General features: G+C 41.6%; 1 protein-coding gene across 3 annotated transcripts in view; it reads right to left on the reverse strand.

The window, feature by feature from the left end:
* Positions 1 to 21,131, reverse strand: part of ESPL1 (extra spindle pole bodies like 1, separase) — a 370,011-nt gene that overhangs the window by 225,022 nt on the left and 123,858 nt on the right. For all 3 annotated transcript variants that reach the window (XM_033938043.1, XM_033938045.1, XM_033938044.1), the window contains exons 13-15: positions 17,139 to 17,258; positions 8,877 to 9,048; positions 6,404 to 6,529 (exon numbers count right to left, since the gene is read on the reverse strand). In XM_033938043.1, coding sequence (XP_033793934.1) covers positions 6,404 to 6,529; positions 8,877 to 9,048; positions 17,139 to 17,258 — 418 coding nt within the window. The remainder of the gene's footprint in view (positions 1 to 6,403; positions 6,530 to 8,876; positions 9,049 to 17,138; positions 17,259 to 21,131) is intronic.

Below are 21,131 nucleotides of genomic sequence, written 5' to 3' on the forward strand. Positions count from 1 at the left end.
CTTAACTCTTATATAGAAAAGGAACTCTATGAAATATTTTTGGTTTATTTCTCCAGCACAATTATTTATCCAGTGACAGTGATGATCCATTCGACGGACACAACAGTGACAGATACGACAGTGTTAAGCTCATGAAGGCCAGTAGGTTTCACAGCAATTTCAGACCGCCCAATCATAACCCCGGTCATTCTTGCGCTGCGTACCGCTTCTTAGGTCTGAGAAATCTATGTCAGTGTCAGTAAGAGGGATCATGTTTGGATTAAAAAACAGCCCATGTGTGGCAAGCCAGAAGTATGAAGACAATGAAGTTAAACACAATAGCATAGAATGGACACCTAGACAGTGCCGGCGTATTTAAGTAGGAGGATGTGCTGCAGGATAACATAGTCAGCATAGGTCACACTTAGGTAGGTAACAGAGATTCAGAACAAACCGCATGGGTCTTTAATATAAGTCTCCCCCTCCCAGCTTCCTACTGCCCCTGAGTGACCTTTTACATCATGTCTGTTTGCATTAGCATCATATCCATTGCTCCAATTCTTTACTGTGTTTCTTATTCAGAAATAGAATGATGAATCCATCTTCCTTCCTATATTCCATGTCTCAAGAGTTATTTGCATATAGCCTGAACATTCTAGTGGAGGCATTCTAAAGAGAATCTCATCTTTTATCTTGCTTCAATAACAGTTTAAACCACAGTTCTTCAACCGCCGGTCCGTGGACCGGTGCCGGTCCGCAAAAAAATCTTGCCGGTCCGTGAAGGATTCAGGACCCCACCGCAGCAAAAGGTGCCGGCGTCAGCTGACGTGCAACTTCCTGTTGCCATCACTATGCCGGCACTCCTGCTTGCCACCACCGACTCCTGCCGTGTATGTCTCCGCACCCCCAGAAAAGCAGCGACAGGTCTGTGTGCTTTTAACTTTGGCACACAGCTGCCCCTAGGCAGTATTTTAGCGCAGTTTCATGAGGCAGCCTCGGGGTCTTTGGTAGGCCGGCCCACATCGCATCATCGAAGCGGGCTGGCCTACCAAAGGCCCCGAGGCTGCCTCATGAAACCGCGCTAAAATACTACTTAGGGGCAGCTGTGTGCCGAAGTTAAAAGCACACAGAGCTGCTGCTAGCCTACATCGAGGAAAATACTACTTAGGGGCAGCTGTGTGCCGAAGTTAAAAGCACACAGAGCTGCCGCTAGCCTACATCGAGGAAACATTTGCTGGAGAAGGAAGGGAGTAGAGGTGCTCCTAGACAAGGGAGGGGAAGGGGCTACTGCTGGCAGGGAAGAAGGGAAAGGGAAGGGATGAGAATTACTGTTGAATAAGGGGAGGAGGAAAGGGAGAAGGGGTACTCCTGGACAAGGGAGGGGAAGCGGCTACTGCTGACAGGGGAGAAGGGAAAGGGAAGAGAGTTACTGTTGGATAAGGGGAGGAAGAAAGGGAGAAGGTACTGCTGGAACATTGGAAGGAAACAGCTGGCAGGGAGATTAGAGGAGGGGAAGGAGTCAGGATGGAATGGAGAGATCAGATGAGGGAAAGGGGAGCGACAGAGGAATGACAAGGTAGAGAGAGATTGATGCTGGGAAGGGGGGTCAGATGAAAAATAAGGAAAGAGGGACAAAGATGCTAGATCTGGTGTAGGAGAGAGGGGCATAGAAAGAACACAGATACCATATGGGAGGGGGAGGGGTAGACGGCAGACAGTGGATGGAAGAGGCAGATGCTGGATTGAAGAGACAGAGGGCAGACGCTGGATGGAAGAGAGTGAAAAGACGATGAAAGCAGAAACCAGAGACAACAAAAGGTAGAAAAAAATAATTTTATTTCTATCTTGTGATTTGAATATATCAGATTTAAAATATGTATCCTGCTAGAGCTGATGTTAGACATAACTGAGGAGTGCAAAGCCCATGTAGTGTGTCTTTAGCTTCCAGCTGGCTTAGGGCTTTCTCTGACCAGGAGGCAGTTGCCCTAGTTGCACTCCCCCTAACACCATTCTTGCCATGTGTGACTGCGGTATTCTGTTAGCATGATATTTGTGTAGCATTCTGTAATAATTTGGCTTATTCAGTTTTCTTGATAGTAGAGGGGATATATGTGAAGGGGAGGGGAGACGGGGGTTTTGTTGATCCTTGCCCTGTATTATTTATATTTATAAAATGACAATTGTACAGAATATTGTTTCTTTTTATACTTTAATAAAATATGTTCAGTATAAAATCATAACTATTTGATTCTTGTGCGGATGGGATCAGATGGTTAACAGGACCGAGCTCGCGAGGACAGGGCGGCAATGGGGTTTTTTAAAATTTCAGTCATTAGTTTGCCGGTCCACGAAATAATTATTTTATTTCCGCCGGTCCATAGGTGTAAAAAGGTTGAAGAACACTGGTTTAAACAGTTGATTCAAAAATGATTCCATTTGTCAAATATTACATATAGATAACTTCAAGTTAAAAAAAATAGAGAAATAAGACAAGCCAAAAGCAATGAAAAATAATCATTAATCAACTCTTCCAGAACAACCTCCATAATAATAAAAATAGATGTTTGATATAACCTCTATAAAGACATCAGTTCACAATTCTCCAGAAATTCCTGTAATTTTACAGGATCTTCAAAGTTCAAAGTTTTATTGGCATATGTTACCCTCATTATAGCAGGGTACATTAGTCGATATCTAGCACCGAGAGATCTTAGTTTTGGGCACATCTTCAACAGTTTTTTCCTTTTATATGCAGTAGGCTTAGCAAAGTCAGGCACAATATGTATTTTTGAATCCTGGCACTTTAGATTTTTATTTTCTTTTGCTAGTCAAATAATTTCCATAACTTGTTGATGTCTCAAAAGTTTAAAAATTAAAGGACATGGCCCCTGTTGATTTGTTCTCCATGCGGGGATCCTGTAAGCCCTTTCAAATTCAAGTGGAAATCTCGTTGTAAGAGGCAGGATCTTTGGAAGTAAGTTTTCTAGGAAGGAAATCGGGTCATTTTTTTCCACACCCTCTGGTATCCCGATTATTCTCAAGTTATTTCTTTTCCCTCTATTATTTTCCTGTCCACTTTGTATTGCTGTATCTTTCTCATTTGCCTCCATTCTTTTCTCCAGTTGATCCAATTTGAGATCAATTAGTTCCACTCTTTTCGTGATGTTTGCTACCTCATCTTTAACCTCTTGAAGTTTTTGTGAGTTGTTAGAGACCATATCTTTGATTTGTCAGAGCTTGATAAAATATCACTGCTGTCTTCTTTTGGTAGTGGCACTTTCATGCGAGTTGCCAGCTCTGGCTTAGATCTTTTTGCATTACCTGAACTTGTACCAGGCATGTCTCCTTTCTGCTGTTTACCCGATGCCATATTAAGCTCAGAAATCGTAAATATAACTGGTGGAACTAACTTTTGTAGCTTATTTGCTCTTTTATTAAGCCTATTACTGTGGAGCTGCTCATTCACCCAACCATCCAGCTGCGCTTCCAAGCCACGCCCCAATAGACTGGTATCTAAACGCATTGCTATTTTTTAATAATGTCTTTTTAGTTCTATTGATGTATTTTTAGCTGTATTATATGCATCAACTTTGCCAGTTAGGTTAGTTTTTTTAACTGCATTCTTTTTTAAACTGTTAACTAGTTTAGATTCAGCTGACATTTTATTTGTATTATATGCATCATTTTCTTGCTTGTTAGCTGGTATTTTATCAGCATTCTTTTCTATTTTTTAATGTATTTTATCTGCATTATATTGTAAATGCATTTTGTTCACTATTGTTAAGTTTCTATTATTCCAATCTGTTGTATTTCATCTGTATTTTATGTACTAGCCCAGTTTGTTGTGAACCACCTAGAACTTTTTTGGTATGGCATATATAAGAATAAAATTATAATAAAATTATTATTATTCTTTGCATTCAATTTTAGTTGCCAGATTAAACCATTTAACTTTTGCAGATCCTTTTTCATATTTCCCACTCCCTCCTTAGCGTCTACTGCTACAAATCTTGGTATGATCCGCAGAGAGGCAAACCTTTCCTTCTAACCCTTCAGCAATGTTGCTCACTAACATATTGAACAGGATTAAGCCCAGCACCAATCCTTGAGAGACTCCACTACTCACCTTTCTTTCCTCCGGCATCTGTCCATCAACCAGTTTCTAATCCAGTTCACCACTTTGGGTCCTAACTTCAGCCCATTAAGTTTGTTCAAGAGCCTCCTATGAGGAACTGTGTCAAAGGCTTTGCTGAAATCTAAGTAAATTACATCTAGCATATGTCCTTGGTCCAATTCTCTGGTCGCCCAATCAAAAAATTCAATCAGATTAGTTTGATATGATTTACCTTTAGTAAAATCCTGTTGCCTCAGATCTTGCAACCCATTAGATTCTAGGAATTTCACTATCCTTTCTTTCATTAATGCTTCCATTATTTTTCCAAAAGCTTCCATCTCTGCGACCAATTTTGTTAATTGGCATCACATCCGCTCTTCTTCAATCCCAGGAACCCCTCCTGTCTACAAAGATTTGTTGAAAAAATCTTTTAATAGGATCTGCCAGAACCTCTCTGAGCTCCCTCAATATCCTGGGATGGATCCTGTCCAGTCCCATCACGTTGTCCACTTTCAATTGAGGTCTACAAAATCCTGAGTGGAGAAGAACAGGAACAAGTGGATCGATTTTTCACTCCATCAAAAATTACAAAGACTAGGGGGACACGAAATTACAGGGAAATATTTTTTAAACGAATAGGAGTTAAGCTCTGGAACGTGTTGCCAGGGAATGTAAGAGCAGTTAATGTAGCTGGTTTTAAAAAGGAAGAATCATTTCAAAATTTTAAGACATCTAAAGGCATATTTCTTTCAAATGGCCTTTTTAAATGATTAAAATGAATTTTGGGACTGCAGTCAGTATTTATATTTAATTTGTATTAATTAACAATTTTTAATTTTATTTATTAACAATGAATGCTATAGGATATGATGTATTAGAAATCTTATTTCTTATTTTTTCTGCTTTCTTTTCTATTTTAAATGGCGATCCTTTTTTGGCTATATGTGCGGAATAAAAAGATTAACAAACAGAAGTATTTGTTTAGCATGTTTGCTTTTTCCTCATCACTCTCCACATATCAGTTCATACCATATTTTAGTCTCAATTGCATTTTTCATTTTCCTCCTTTCACTAATATATCTGAAAAAAGTTTTGTCTCCCTTTTTTATATTTTTAGCCATTTGCTCTTCCACTTTCAGACATCTCTCTCTCAAGTTTCAAGTTTATTCGAAATTTGTTGAATCGCTTATACGTAAAATATTAAGCAATTTACATTAAAATCCAAATTTGAACATATGTTAAGATACAAGGTAATAATAACAAATCCCCCCCAAAAAAGGGGGTTGGACCTACAGACCAACAGACTCAACTGGATGGAAGGGAAGAGGGAATCAGGTTACAATATTAATCATTTTAAAAAGAGAGAAAAACGAAAGGAAAGAAACATTAGGAAGGTAGTCCATTCTTCCTCTTCTTGAGTTTTTTTTATATTTCACAAATGCCAAATCTTTTGCCTTTATCTTCTCCGCCACTAGATTAGAGAACCATATTGGTTTCTTTTTCTCTTGTATTTTTTATTTTCTTCACATAAATGTCAGCAGCCATTTTTATTGCTCCTTTCAGCTTAGACCACTGATTTTCTACTTCTCTTACGTCCTCCAATCTCTTATCTTTACTTTTTGTAAATTTCTATAAGGGTTATTTCTTTGTTGTACTTCTTGTTCATATTTTTATAAATATATATAATAGTAGGAGATTTATTCTTTATGTAATTTTATCGATTGAAAATAAGTGTTTACTGCAATTGTTAATGTATGTATAGTGTTCTGCACTTTTTACCGATTTGAAAATTAATAAAGTTTAATGAATAAAATGAATTCCTAGCCTCTAGCAAAAGACCCATAACTCCTACATGCCAGTTAAGCCAGGCCCATTATGAAAAGATTTTGTTTCTTGTTTTATTTTTTTATTAGGTTTTTAAGGCAACTTTTGAGATTAATTTGAAGCCTTCTCCCTCTTCCCTTCCCTCTATCAATCTATTTGGTCAGTAGTATGCTCTATGGTGCCATATTTGTCTCCATGAGGGGGCATTGGGCAGGGGTTGCTCAGCAAATATATTTCAAACAAAAATTTACATCCCATAATACAGCAGGCATGCCCAAATGTAGTTCTACTAGTTCTGAGTCAAGGGATAAACATAGCAAACTTCATTCTACCAAGCAAGTTTGATAAATACAAAGGGCTTCTTTACTGGGTCATCTGTCTTGAGCTAGTGTAACCAGAACAATTTACTGACCAAATCTGAGGGCCAATGTAGTGTACTTCACATGTTGAGCTACATATCCTTTAGCATGCAAACTTCCAGCTCACCATAATCCACAAATCTTGTATCTGCAGCACCTTTTGTCAGTGACAGGATGTTGTTGCCCAACAGGAGAATGATGCTGCGCAAAAGTTTGTGGGCATCAGTCAGGGCAGTTTCAGATGTTGCCCATCCTGAAGGAAAAAAGAAAAAGATTCCATTTTTGACAAGTCAGACTGGAGTCTGCCCAATTCCATCACAGAAACTGCATTTGTCAATTCCCAGCATGTTAACACTTAAGTGTTTAGCTTCATTGTGTAAGTGGTTTGAAACAGGATTCTACTCTCCCTTTGGTAGGATCGTATATGATCCTATGTCCAAAGGGGTTTGAAGGGAAGATTAGGTTCTTACCTCGATAATCTTTCTAGTAGACAGTATAGTAGGTTGGACAAGTAGGTTACTTCCCTGAAACTGCATGTTTCTTGCAGAAGGATGTCATTCACATCTTTCAGCTCCACCTCCTTCCTCAGAGGGATGTACTCAATCTTCTCAGTTTGTACCAAAACAGACCAACTGCTATAAAAGGAGATAAAGATGGAGGGAAAACAGGGAACCTCCCTGCCATACTTCTGCTCTGTAAGAAATAATGAGCAATGTTAGGTTGAACACATCTAACCTAGCGGGAATGAACAAGCCACCAACCTGCGTGCAACCAGCACTAACACTTTTGAAGTTCTTAGAGACTCTCAGACATCTTAATTATATATGTGATCTCTCTTTTTATCCGAGTGTCCAGTTCTGGACACACAATTCAATCAAGACAGTAGGTAGGCAGTTAATAACTGACAGGGCATGCCATCCAGCCTACTATTCCTGTCTACTAGAAAAAAAGATTATGAAGGTAAAAGCCTATCTTCCCTTCTAGTGCACCAGGTATAGTAGGCTGTACAAGTGGGATGTACCAAAGCAATCCCCTGTACATAGGGTGGGACAGAAGAGCCTACCCTTAGCACTAAGGCCCCAGAAGCGGCATCCTTTCACACTATCACGTCCACCCTGTTGAACTTTGTAAAGGTATGGAGAGTGGACCATGTAGCTGTCCTGTAGATTTCCTCAGGTAGAACTGCTCTGGTCTTCGCACATGAAGAAGCCATACTTCTAGAATGTGCTCAGTGAGACTGGTGGCTGTTTCCCACAGCCAATGTACGCTGATGAAATAGTCAATCATATCCATCTAGAAACAGATGCCTTATAGCAGCGTTTCAACATGTGGTACGTGTACCCCTGAGGGTACGTGGCATGGCTGCTGCGGAGAATATTCCCTGCCCACCCATCTGTTGAAGCCGCACTGCCACCAGGGATCTTTCCTTGCTGCCCGTCCCACCCGCTGAAGCCGCTGCCAGGGATCCCGTCTCTCCTCCCTCCCTTCTGAAGCCGGCCCACAAGGCTTCCCTCCAATGTCAGAACTGATGGCAGAGGAAACCCTTCTGGGTTAGGGGGGTGTTCCAAGTTACCTCTTTGCCGCTCTTGCTCCTTCAGCAGCTTGTTGGTTGGGGGGGATGCGCAGCTGGCAGCGGTTCACACGCTGCATGTAGCTGGTCCGGAAACTTTCTCTCCAATGTCAGTGACATCAGAGGTAAGGCTTGTGGGTCAGCCAAGTGTAGTGTGTGAATTGCTGTCTGCTCGTCTCCCTCAACAAGCCACTGAAGGTAGATGGAGCGATTGTGGCTGGAACAAGGGGACACGATCTTTCTGGGACAAAGGGAGAAAGGAGGGGGGAAGGAGCATGATTCTGGGACAATGGCTGGAAGGTAGGGGGGGCAGGGGAGGGGGTACAAACTCAACTCAGAAGGAAGGGAGAAACGGGATACTAACCTGGAACATAGGAAGGAAGGAATAGAGAGGGAGAACTGTTGAGCATGAGTGTGTGAGAGAGGGAATGAGATGGTGTCACATGGGGAAAGGAAGATGGAGGAAAATTTGGCATAGAGAGGGGTGATAGGAGAAATGGGCATTGGGCAGATGTGCAGTGGTAAAAAAATGAGAGAGCGCCAGAGAAAGAATGAGAGCACGAGCGAAAGAGCGCGAGCGAAAGAGCAACAGTGAGAAAAAAAAGAGAGCAACAGCAAGATAGCAGGCAAAAGAGAAAAAGAAAGATAAAGGAAAAAAAAAAAGCTCAAGCTCCTGATAAATCAGGGTACAAGCCTAGCTTTGAGGGGAGCAGTCCCTGAGCTCTAAAAGCAAAAAAGCAGGCTGGCTAAATAGGTTCACAGGCAGTTGCGCTGTTAGGCAGACTTCCACTGAGAGTCTACAGCTTTTCCTAGGCAGAGCTGCCCCCCAAGACTACTGGCATATCTTCTGAGCACCACAAACCTCGAAAAATTTGGATGAAAACCCAAAAATAACTTAGTTGGAGCAGATCAGAAAGACATCTTCTCAACTTGGTGTTTCAGAGAAGTAACCCACTTGTCCAGCCTACTATATCCAGTGCACTAGAAATATCTATAGTAGAGTCTCTATTCTTGCCCCCTATCAATTCACCTTGGGCTGCAATCTGCTTCCGGAGTTCTGAAGAAAAGCTGGAAGATGACAGATCAAGGTAAGCTGCCAGCAACTGAAGCAGCTGGACCCTAAGCAGGTACCAAACCTTGGAGGACTTCTGTAAGGCAGGGTTCATGAGTGTCTCCAACAGCAGAGCCACACCTTCCTCCATCTGTGGAAAGAGAAAAAGGAAAGAATATACACTTTAAACCACAAGTGGGGAAAGCATGCACAGCATAGCTCAAGTTCTTTCCAACCCCTTTATAGGCATGCATGTATTTAGTGGGTAGTTACAGAGAATGGGAGATTACAGAACAGAAGGCATTTAACAGGAGAATTCCCTAACTGCTATGTTACACTGCAGATTATGGAATTGTTTTGGGTATTTTTTTTGGGGAGGAGAGAGAGCATTTCTCTGAAACCACCAGTCTAATCTGGTCCCATTTTCAAACACGTCTTTCTTCCTCCATGAAAAATTAATTCTGTTTTGTTAAAGTTTTTGGAGTTATTTTGACCCCTTAGGAAGTTAACTTCTATTGGACTGGAAAGAAAAAAACTACAGAAAAAGTATGGTTAAGTCAGTTTTAAAGCAAAAGGGCAACGACCACTTTGTTCAGCTTTCTGGTTATTAATAGCTACTAAGCTATTCAAAAATCAGAACATTTTGTTTGAGTCCAGTGCATCTACATACACACCTGGCATAATGAGGATGAGAGGCGCCCAGGGCAATGGCACCCCTCCCGCGCCATCATCTGTCCCCCACGCTCCTTCCATGAACTCCCCTGCCATGCGCACACACCCCTTCCCTTCCCCCATACCTCTAGTTGTTCATCATGATAAACAACTTCAACGTGCTCCTCTGACGTCGCTTCTGGGTGCTGCGCATAGGAAGTGACATCAGCGGGAGCCAACGCAGTCACAAGAACATTGACATTGACGCTCACGGCAGTGAACTAGAGGTAAGGAGGAAGGGGGGTCACACATGCAGTAGGGAGAGGAGTGGAAAGAGGCGGGGGGGGTTAGGATGAGGAGTGTTGCAACTTCAACGTGTTCCTCGTGACCATGTTGGCTCCCCCTCAAACGTCATTTCCTATGCAGAGCATCCAGAAATGACGTCAGCAAGAGCCAATGCGGTCACGAGGAGCACGTTGATGTTGTTACTTGTGGCTGTGAACAACTAGAGGTACGGGGAAAGGGAAGCGAGTGTGTGTGTGCGGCAGGGAGAGTGGGAAGAGATGGGGGCGGAGAGGAGGAGGGGTGTCAGCACCCGCACCATGATGGCGCCCAGGGCTGCCCCCCCAAAAAGAAACAAACACACCTGTCTGGGCAAACTGTTTCCTAATAGGATCAGGTGCTGAGATCTGATAAAGGGAAGAAAAACTCCATTGGAATATCTTATCTGCTGGCATTCAAACTTGGGAAAAGGTAAAACTTGGCTTCATTAGATTAATATAAGAACATAATAGCCTTACTGGATCAGACCAATGGTCCATCAAGCCCAGTAACTTGTTCTCACGGTGGCCAATCCAGGTCCCTAGTACCTGGCCAAAACCCGAGGAGTAGCAACATTCCATGCTACTGATCCAGGGCAAGCAGTGGCTTCCCCCCATGTTTCTCTCAATAACAGACTATGGACTTTTCCTCCAGGAAAATGTCCATAATTTTCTTAAAACCAGCTACACTATCCGCTCTTACCACAACCTCCAGAGCTTTAACTATTCGAGTGAAAAAATATTTCCTCCTATTGGTTGTAAAAGTATTTCTTTATAACTTTGATTGTCCCTTAGTCTTTGTAATTTTTGACGGAATGAAAAATTGATCCACATGTACCTGTTCTACTCCACTCAGGGTTTTGTAGACTTCAATCATATCTCCCCTCAGCCATCTCTTTTCCAAGATGAAGAGCCCTAACCTCTTTAATCTTTCTTAATACAAGAGGCATTCCATCCCCTTTATCATCTTGGTTGTTCTTTGAACCTTTTAGTGCTGCTTTATCTTTGAGATAAGGAGACCAGAACTGAACGCAATACTCTAGGTGAGGTTGCACCATGGAGCGATATAGTGGCATAACATTCTTAGTCTTGTTAACCATCCCTTTTTAAATTTCTAGCATCCTGTTTGCTTTTTTGGTCATCGAAACACATTGAGCGGAAGGTTTCATCGTATTTTCTACAATGACACCCAGATCCTTTTCTTGGGTGCTAACCCCCAAGGTGGACCCCTAGCATCTGGTAACTATTTGGGCTATTCTTCCCAATATGCATCACTTGGCATTTATCTACATTAAATTTCATCTGCCACTTAGGACGCTCGGTCTTCCAATTTGCTAAGGTCTGTCTGTAATTTCACAATCTGCATGCGTTTTGCCAACTTTGAACAGTTTCATGTCATCTGCAAATTTAATCACCTCACCCTTTGTTCCAATTTCCAAATCATTTATAAACAAACTAGTCTTTAAGCCCGTTACATTAACGGGTGTTAGAATATGAGTGTGTCTGTCTTTCTTTCTTTCTTTTTCTCTCCCTGGCCACTTTCTTTCTCTCTCTTTCCTCGGCTGTCCACTACCACCCCTTGCCTGCTCCCCCTGTCCAGCAGTAGCCCTTCTCCCTTCCTTTTACTTCCCCCCCTGTTCTGCAGCACCCCTTCCATGCTCCCCCTGTGCAGCAGGAGCCCTTCTTCCTTCGTTTTAAGTCTCCCCCTGTCCAGCAGCACCCCTTCCCTGTTCCCCCTGTGCAGCAGGAGCCCTTCTCCCTTCTTTTTAAGTCTACCCCTGTCCAGCAGCATCCATTCATTCTCCCCCTGCCAAGCAGTAGGTCTTCCTTTCCTTTTACCTCTCCCCCATCTAGCAGCACCTCTTCCCTGCTTCCCCTATCCAGCAGTAGGCCTCCCTTCCTGTTACCTCACCCCTTTCCAGCACAACCTCTTCCCTGCACCCCTCCCAGCACCCCATACCTGCTCCCCCTGTCCAGTCCGGCGATCTCCAGCCATCGGGCCGGCTCCTGCAGGGAGTCTCGTTCCTGCCCTGTCCCCGCTGGGCGTGCAAGCCTGCTCTGCCCCCTCCCGACCTGCCAGGAGTATTTGAATTTGCTTCCTGTTGAGGAAACCACTCCCACCGGACTCAGTGGAGAACTCCAGCCATCGGGCCTGCTCCTGCAGGGAGCCTCATTCCTGCCCTGTCCCCGCCGGGTGTGCGAACCTGCTCTGCCCTCTCTCGACCTGCCGGGAGCATTTGAATTTGAGCGGACGCTTCTTGTTGAGGAAACTTCTCATTGCCGGACTCAGCGGTGGGAGGGTTGGATGGGAAGGTCAACAGGGGTTTGGGTTTGCGACGACGGAAAACTCTGCCAGACATCACGAGGGCTTTCCCTCTTGCTAAATCGCTAAAGGCTCTGCCGGTCTCGATCCCGCCCCTCAAAATCAGGAAGTAACTTCAGAGATGGGCAGGATCGAGACCGGCAGAGCCTTTAGCAATTTGGCAAAAGTGAAGAACCCATGGCATCTGGCTTTGTTATTTGCAGCCGGTTTAACAGGGACAGGACCGAAGGCAGGACTGGTGAGGAGCAGAGGCCGGAGTCGGGCAAAGGAAGAGACTTACATTTGAGGGACGGCAGGACTCCGCGTTCACTCTCTCTGTGACGGTTCGTCTTCTGCCAGTGACCTAGTAAGCGCACATGCGCACTCGTGCGGCCACATCCCGACAGAAAAGGGATCAGGGAACATGCTTCGCGAGTGCGCATGCGTGGGCTAGCATTTTATTATTTAAGATTAAATAGCACCGGTCCCAGTACAGATCCCTGCGGCACTCCAGTGTTCACTCTCCTCCATTGAGAAAAATGAACATTTAACCCTACCCTCTATTTTCTATCCGATAACCAATTTCTATTCCACAACTGAACTTTGCCCCCTATCCCATGACTCTAATTTTCTCAGAAATCTCATGAAGAACTTTATCAAAAGATTTCTGAAAATCTAGATACACTATATCAACTCGCTCACCTTTATCCACATGTGTATTCACACCTTCAAAGAAGTCAAGCAAATTGGTGATGCAAGATACCGTTAAAACCTCCAGCTTTATATCTCCTCTCACAAGTAGTGACTTCTACCCAGGAGCCAACCTCTGAAGGCTTTGGTTGGTGAAGCCTTTAATATCAAAATCCCTGATGCAACAGTTAACTGTATAGGCATGGTCATATCTTTTGTGCCTATCCTCCGACACTGAAGCAGCCTTGGACACTCAAGGACTTAATCTTCTTGTCCTCTCTGAAGATCAGTTTATTCCAGAAAGCAACTTGAGTTAACATCCAATACTAAATTTGCTGACCAGATGTAAAAACATTAACGGGTGTTAGAATATGAGTGTGTCTGTCTTTCTTTCTTTCTTTTTCTCTCCCTGGCCACTTTCTTTCTCTCTCTTTCCTCGGCTGTCCACTACCACCCCTTGCCTGCTCCCCCTGTCCAGCAGTAGCCCTTCTCCCTTCCTTTTACTTCCCCCCCTGTTCTGCAGCACCCCTTCCATGCTCCCCCTGTGCAGCAGGAGCCCTTCTTCCTTCGTTTTAAGTCTCCCCCTGTCCAGCAGCACCCCTTCCCTGTTCCCCCTGTGCAGCAGGAGCCCTTCTCCCTTCTTTTTAAGTCTACCCCTGTCCAGCAGCATCCATTCATTCTCCCCCTGCCAAGCAGTAGGTCTTCCTTTCCTTTTACCTCTCCCCCATCTAGCAGCACCTCTTCCCTGCTTCCCCTATCCAGCAGTAGGCCTCCCTTCCTGTTACCTCACCCCTTTCCAGCACAACCTCTTCCCTGCACCCCTCCCAGCACCCCATACCTGCTCCCCCTGTCCAGTCCGGCGATCTCCAGCCATCGGGCCGGCTCCTGCAGGGAGTCTCGTTCCTGCCCTGTCCCCGCTGGGCGTGCAAGCCTGCTCTGCCCCCTCCCGACCTGCCAGGAGTATTTGAATTTGCTTCCTGTTGAGGAAACCACTCCCACCGGACTCAGTGGAGAACTCCAGCCATCGGGCCTGCTCCTGCAGGGAGCCTCATTCCTGCCCTGTCCCCGCCGGGTGTGCGAACCTGCTCTGCCCTCTCTCGACCTGCCGGGAGCATTTGAATTTGAGCGGACGCTTCTTGTTGAGGAAACTTCTCATTGCCGGACTCAGCGGTGGGAGGGTTGGATGGGAAGGTCAACAGGGGTTTGGGTTTGCGACGACGGAAAACTCTGCCAGACATCACGAGGGCTTTCCCTCTTGCTAAATCGCTAAAGGCTCTGCCGGTCTCGATCCCGCCCCTCAAAATCAGGAAGTAACTTCAGAGATGGGCAGGATCGAGACCGGCAGAGCCTTTAGCAATTTGGCAAAAGTGAAGAACCCATGGCATCTGGCTTTGTTATTTGCAGCCGGTTTAACAGGGACAGGACCGAAGGCAGGACTGGTGAGGAGCAGAGGCCGGAGTCGGGCAAAGGAAGAGACTTACATTTGAGGGACGGCAGGACTCCGCGTTCACTCTCTCTGTGACGGTTCGTCTTCTGCCAGTGACCTAGTAAGCGCACATGCGCACTCGTGCGGCCACATCCCGACAGAAAAGGGATCAGGGAACATGCTTCGCGAGTGCGCATGCGTGGGCTAGCATTTTATTATTTAAGATTAAATAGCACCGGTCCCAGTACAGATCCCTGCGGCACTCCAGTGTTCACTCTCCTCCATTGAGAAAAATGAACATTTAACCCTACCCTCTATTTTCTATCCGATAACCAATTTCTATTCCACAACTGAACTTTGCCCCCTATCCCATGACTCTAATTTTCTCAGAAATCTCATGAAGAACTTTATCAAAAGATTTCTGAAAATCTAGATACACTATATCAACTCGCTCACCTTTATCCACATGTGTATTCACACCTTCAAAGAAGTCAAGCAAATTGGTGATGCAAGATACCGTTAAAACCTCCAGCTTTATATCTCCTCTCACAAGTAGTGACTTCTACCCAGGAGCCAACCTCTGAAGGCTTTGGTTGGTGAAGCCTTTAATATCAAAATCCCTGATGCAACAGTTAACTGTATAGGCATGGTCATATCTTTTGTGCCTATCCTCCGACACTGAAGCAGCCTTGGACACTCAAGGACTTAATCTTCTTGTCCTCTCTGAAGATCAGTTTATTCCAGAAAGCAACTTGAGTTAACATCCAATACTAAATTTGCTGACCAGATGTAAAATCATGATCAGAATATTATTCTTTGCTGATGCTCAAATGAATTTGTCAGATGCATCTAAAAAAAACCAAAAACCCCAGAATCTCTCATCTTTTCATTAGTTCAAGGTAAATTACATTCAGTCCACCATTCAATTTCTTGATTATAAATATGATATATTGTACTTAAAATATTCATGAAGGAAAATCAAGTGTATGTTTATAAGGTTATATGTATTTTTCTGATACACTTGCTGTAATATGAAAAATGAATAAAGAAATTATATATATAAGAAGGGAGGGAGGGAGGGTATAAATATTTTTGTTCTAGATGACATGGTAAAGATTTTCAAGTGTTATATTGAAATTATAATGGATGTATTTCTGTACACTTGTTGTATGATTTAAAATGAATAAAGAATTATAAAAAAAAAAACAATTTCTTGGCAACAACCCACACTCTCTAGCTTTAGTCTCGGTTTCATGAGAAATCAAAATGCTCTGTACTAGCCACCATCTCCTTCCTGCTGTCCTCAGACTCCTACAATACTCTCTAGTAGCTGCTGTATCCAGCACCTGCCTAGCCATACTGCCATACATACCTAGCTATACTGCCTCTGCAGACTGCGACCCCTAGTGTCAAAACTGAAAACTCAAAATACTGTCAGATCTTCCATTCTCCTCCCATGTAGATTTTTAAGGGCTGAGATCTCCTCCACAGGAAACTTCTGGGTCACTGCTAAAAATAATGCATCTGTGATTATGGAATAGAGTCCAGCCAGACCTATACACCTTCAACCTGGCATCTGGAGATTGCTATGCCATTAAAGCACAGTTAGTTACCATAACAGGTGTTATCCAGGGACCGCAGGCAGCATATTCTCACACATGGGTGACATCACTGACAAAGCCCTGGTAGGAACCACTTTAAAAGTGCATCACCACTAAGACTTTAGAAAGTTCGCGATAGCCCGAACCATGCATGCACGAGTGCCTTCCCATCCGACATAGGGTGCGCGGTCCCTCAGTTTCTCAGTTTTCGCGGAGCTAAGTCATGTCTTTTTCCAACGGCCGTTGAAACTTTTTTTTCTGCTGCCTTCCCGCTATGCCACTAATCTGCTTTATTGCTCTGCGAGTCTGAATTATCTTGGCAAATTTCCAAATCCCCTTCAGTAATGGGTCCTCAGAAGAATCTTGAGCAGTCAGATCCAAAAGATCAAGGGTCTAACTCCCACCTATTAAAGTTAAAATTCTGGATTTTCTCCAAAGGCATAATTTGCTGAACCACTCTTCTCCTGAAACTCCCTTAAGAGATTCCAGGACCAGGGATGATCTCTGCTCTTAAGGTACTTGCCGTCCCTGGTACACAAGCCAATATATAAGCAATAAAACTGCTGAGAAAATGGCTTTCAGGCTACCAGGCTCAGGAAGGGGTCCAGTGTTTTTGTCATACTTATATTTTGCGGTGTAGAAATTTTTAAAATAAATAAATAATTTAAAGTTCTTAGCAGATAAAGAAAACTTACAAAATAAAATATTGTCAAAACAAGGGACAAAGTCCCACTCCAGCATACTAACTGGGTTTGACTAGATCTATATCGCACAGGCTAGCCCACATTTATCATCTGCTGGAAAAAGAAATACTGGCTGGAAGTGGACTGCACAGAATTCTAGAGTCATGCTAAAATTAGTAGTTTTCAGTCTGCTGATAGTGTGTAAACTCAAGCATCTGGAATAACCAGGAGGGATGCCAAGTAAGCTGATCTTTATCTGCAGTCATTTACTATGTTACTATGACCATCTGGAATTTTTAGTGGATATGTTTTCTCTGGGATCCATGCCACACAACAGCATAGCACCAAGAACAGTGAAACTCTCCTTGATTCAGCTGACTCCAGATTAAAATAACCCTATAGACGGCCCCGCTCTTGAATATAGATTATTTGATGACTGCAGAAGGGTTTTCTTGCTGTAGCAACTAAAGTTACAAAGGGCTCAGATATTCTTAGAGATGGTACAGCATCCTGTATATACCCATACCCAAGCTTTATCCCACTGCTTCCTCTCTTTGGGTTGAAATACCTTCTGGGTGGCATAGCACAGCTGGATATTCAGGATACTACAAGTCACTTTCATCAACAAATGGGCATCAGTATTACAGTCTGTGTGCTGCATGCAGGACACTGCTTCCTCCAAGTACACCTGTGGAAAATACAGCAAAGTCACATTTTTCTTGCATGCTGGACCCAAAATGGAACAAGTAGCATCACCCTTCTTTCAATGGCAGACTATTGCATTAGAAAAATTACTGGGATGTAGAGTGCTAGTTGCCCAGAAATTCTCTTAATTTGTTTTAACTTCCCACAATTCCATGCTTAGTAAATACGAGTATACTTAAGGTATGCATCTGAAAGGGTCTGCCTGTGATGGGTGGGTAGAAAGAGGTTTTCTAGGGGTTTATATTATTCCTTCCCTCCCTCCTTAGGCCTAAAATCCCTGAGGCAGCCACTTCTTCCCTCATGCAGCTGAGTTTGAGGAAAACGATGATCACCCCCCAAAATTAGCCTCCCTCCCTTAGTGTCAAGCATTAAAAATCCAGCTGACTTAGAAACTCATCCTTATAAAAAAAAAAAAAAAATTCATGCTACTTCCCACAAAAACAAGCACCCAGAATAGATCCATCTTTCTTGTCCGAATGTATTCATCTCTTCCACTCAAGTCCTAACACCCTATATCACTTCATCAAAAAAGGAGAGAATTTCTGGGCATCTAGCATTCTCCACACAAGTAATTTCTTACTACTGTGAGTAAATTCAGACTTCTTCAAACATCCCAGTTCCTCATCCGATGTGTGGTTGCTTCAGATATATGGGTCATTAATATGCAGATCTCCAATGCATATAGACAGGCCAAATGGATAGCATACTGTTTTTTGTGAACAGAGTTGGCTCAACCATTAGGCAACACTAGGCAGTTGCCTAAGACAGCAGCTACAGTCAAAGTGGGCAGACCTGACAGTCACAGAAAGTCAAAATGTGTATATTTTTAACCATTTACCTTGGTGTGATGTGGGGGGGAAGGGCAGGAGTATAGCAGTCTCAAGTATCTGACCGTTGCTAATCCAACTATCTGGCATATCTGACAGACCCCCCACCCCTTCGCCCCAGTGACATCACCACGCCATTAGGAAGCGCACAGCTTCTTTTTTTCCAATTCTTTATTCATTTAAAAAAAAAAAAAAAAAAAACTTACAATAAGTGTTAATAGCATTTATAGCATTTTAAACTCCAATACAACACTTAATATTCTGTTAAACACCATTTCAGAATTTATTCCCATCCCCCCTAATCAATTACATTTTAAAATTCAAGAAAACAAATCCCATTCCTATATACCTTTTTTAATATTCAAATCAGAAAACCCTTCCCCCTCTCCCCACACCCTGGATGTGTATTTTTAAGGGGAAATATAATATTCAATCATTACAATATTTTGTTAATGGTTCCCAAATATCTTGAAATTTTCTAAAATTCCCCTGCTGTGAGGCTATTGTCCTTTCCATTTTATAAATGTGACATAAAGAGTTCCACCAATAAACAAATCAACTAATCAATCTCTATGGATAAACTCCAAGATCAAAATTGGCGGAGCTCAAATCCTTTGGAAGAACTGGATTATTGCAGGCATTAGATCTCTAGATGATGTTATTTCAGAAGGTAAACTGCTGGAATTTTCACAATTGCAACATAGATTTGGTCTTAGTAAAACACAAAGTTTTAAATGGTTGCAATTGAAGCAGGCCATTCAGGTTGGGTTCCCTGAATGGAAAACATTGAATAATCAATATAGTTTAAAGTTCTTATGTTTTCAAGCAGACTTCCTAGGGCATCAAGCCGCATTGTGGTATAAATTAATATCTGGATATTTGAATAAAAAACCAAAAAATGGTCTAAGAGACATTTGGAGCATTGAGATTAAGCATAAAATTACTGCATCTCAATGGCCACTAATTTGGTCTTGGAGAATGAGATGTACAGTGTCAGCATCTATGAGACAAACTTGGTTCTTTTTATTACATAGAGCTTTTTGGACCCCTACACGTTTGCAAAAATTAGATAGTTCCAAGTCCAATAGATGCTGGCACTGTAATCTGGAACCTGGGACGTTGGATCATTTACTGTATCATTGTCCCTACATTAAAAGTTTTTGGAATGCAATTTGGCCACAAATTAATAAATTGATGGAAAATCATATAGCAATATCATATGATACAGTGTTATTTGGAATGATGATGAGGAAAAAAAGTCAAATTTCACCAGAAAATAACAAACTTTTATTAGTCATGACAGGGGTTGCCATTCAGCATATAACTAACAATTGGAAGAATTATAGTAACCTAAATTATACATTTTGGTGGAATACAATATGTCATATATTCAAAATGGAAAGAGCAATATCAATACAAAGAGGGACATATACTAAATTTATAAAAATATGGGGGCCATTGACAAAATATTGTAATGAATAATTAGTAGGATTTCTCTTCTTTTCAATATCTTCTTTGTGACACACATGAAGGGGAGGGTATTGAAAACAACTTTTACACAATATGATATAATATGATATACAATATGTAATATATGATTGGAAAGTACTAGAAGGGTGGGGGGAGGGAGAGGGGATAAAAATATATTTAGAATAATATGTATTAGATATAAAAGTGATATTGTGTATTCATTAATTGTATTTCAATATTTTTTACACTTTATGTAAAATTTGAAAATGAATAAAAATTATAAATCTAAAAAAGAGTTCCACCAGAAACTAATTAAGTCTCTTCCAGTTTTTCTAATTACTCGTAATCTGCTATTTGGCAACCCCTGTCATAATAAGTAGAAGCCTGTTATTTTTAGATGAAATTTGGCTCTTAGCTCTCATTGACATGCCAAACATCACAGTATCATATGATAATGCCACTGGATTAGCAATCAATACCCCTCCCCAGGCCATTTTATCTTTTCCCTCCCCAATCAGAACCTTCAAAGAAATAAACCCATAATTTAATTTAACAGTATGAATAATTCCATCTTTACCAATACAACTGAGAATAAAGCCACCTCCCATTCATTGTTTTAAAAAAAATTTTCAAAAAGCTTTATTTCTTATTACATTAAGTAAAATATTAAACATTTCTTTTTAAATATCTTTATAGAGATAAAATGATTAATTAGAACATTTCCTTTACCCATTAATTTTATTTTATCACCATTTCTATACCCTCCTTATCTTATATACCATTCATGAATATTCACCCCAAAACACAACCATTTAAATTTTTTTAATTAATCATTATCTTAAGTATCATGTTAATTATCTTAACATGTTCTCAAACAATCCATCTTTTTTTTAATAAATTCTTTATTCATTTTTCAAAGTAAATTTAACAAGTACAATCATTTAAACTTATATAAAACACTTAATGATCAACAATAATCAAATTATATAGTTTATCTCCCTCCCACCCTTTTCATATTATGTAATAATCATTTATATCATTTAACAAATACTCTCCAATCTTTCTTCTCATTTATAAGCAACTTTAAGAATTATTCCCCCACCCTTTAACATGAGCTTATATCATACAGGGAAAAATGAAATCTATTCTAACAATCCATCTTAAATTCAATTCAACCCTAAATTAGCATCCATTAAATAATAATTACCACTCATTCTTTCTACCATTAAAATCATTTGTATAGTAAAACATCAACTTCTATCATATAGATTATCCTTACTAATACTATAATTAAAAATTCAGAATTAAACACCTCTGAATAAGAATTAATATATTTTCTTCCATATCCCTTCCCTCTTTGAATCTCACTTTTTTTCCCCTTCTGTTATCCAATACCTTTAATATAAATTCATCCTCATATATGCTTATGAAATTAAGAACCCCATCCCAATACCTTTGGTACTAACTCCATCTCAATTGAATCTTTCAGATCAATATCTGAAACCACTAAGATAAAACAATAAAAATATATATATGAACATAGCAATAAGCCATATTAT

The sequence above is a fragment of the Geotrypetes seraphini genome, chromosome 3 (assembly GCF_902459505.1).
Source record: "Geotrypetes seraphini chromosome 3, aGeoSer1.1, whole genome shotgun sequence".
NCBI classification, from domain to species: Eukaryota; Metazoa; Chordata; class Amphibia; order Gymnophiona; family Dermophiidae; genus Geotrypetes; species Geotrypetes seraphini.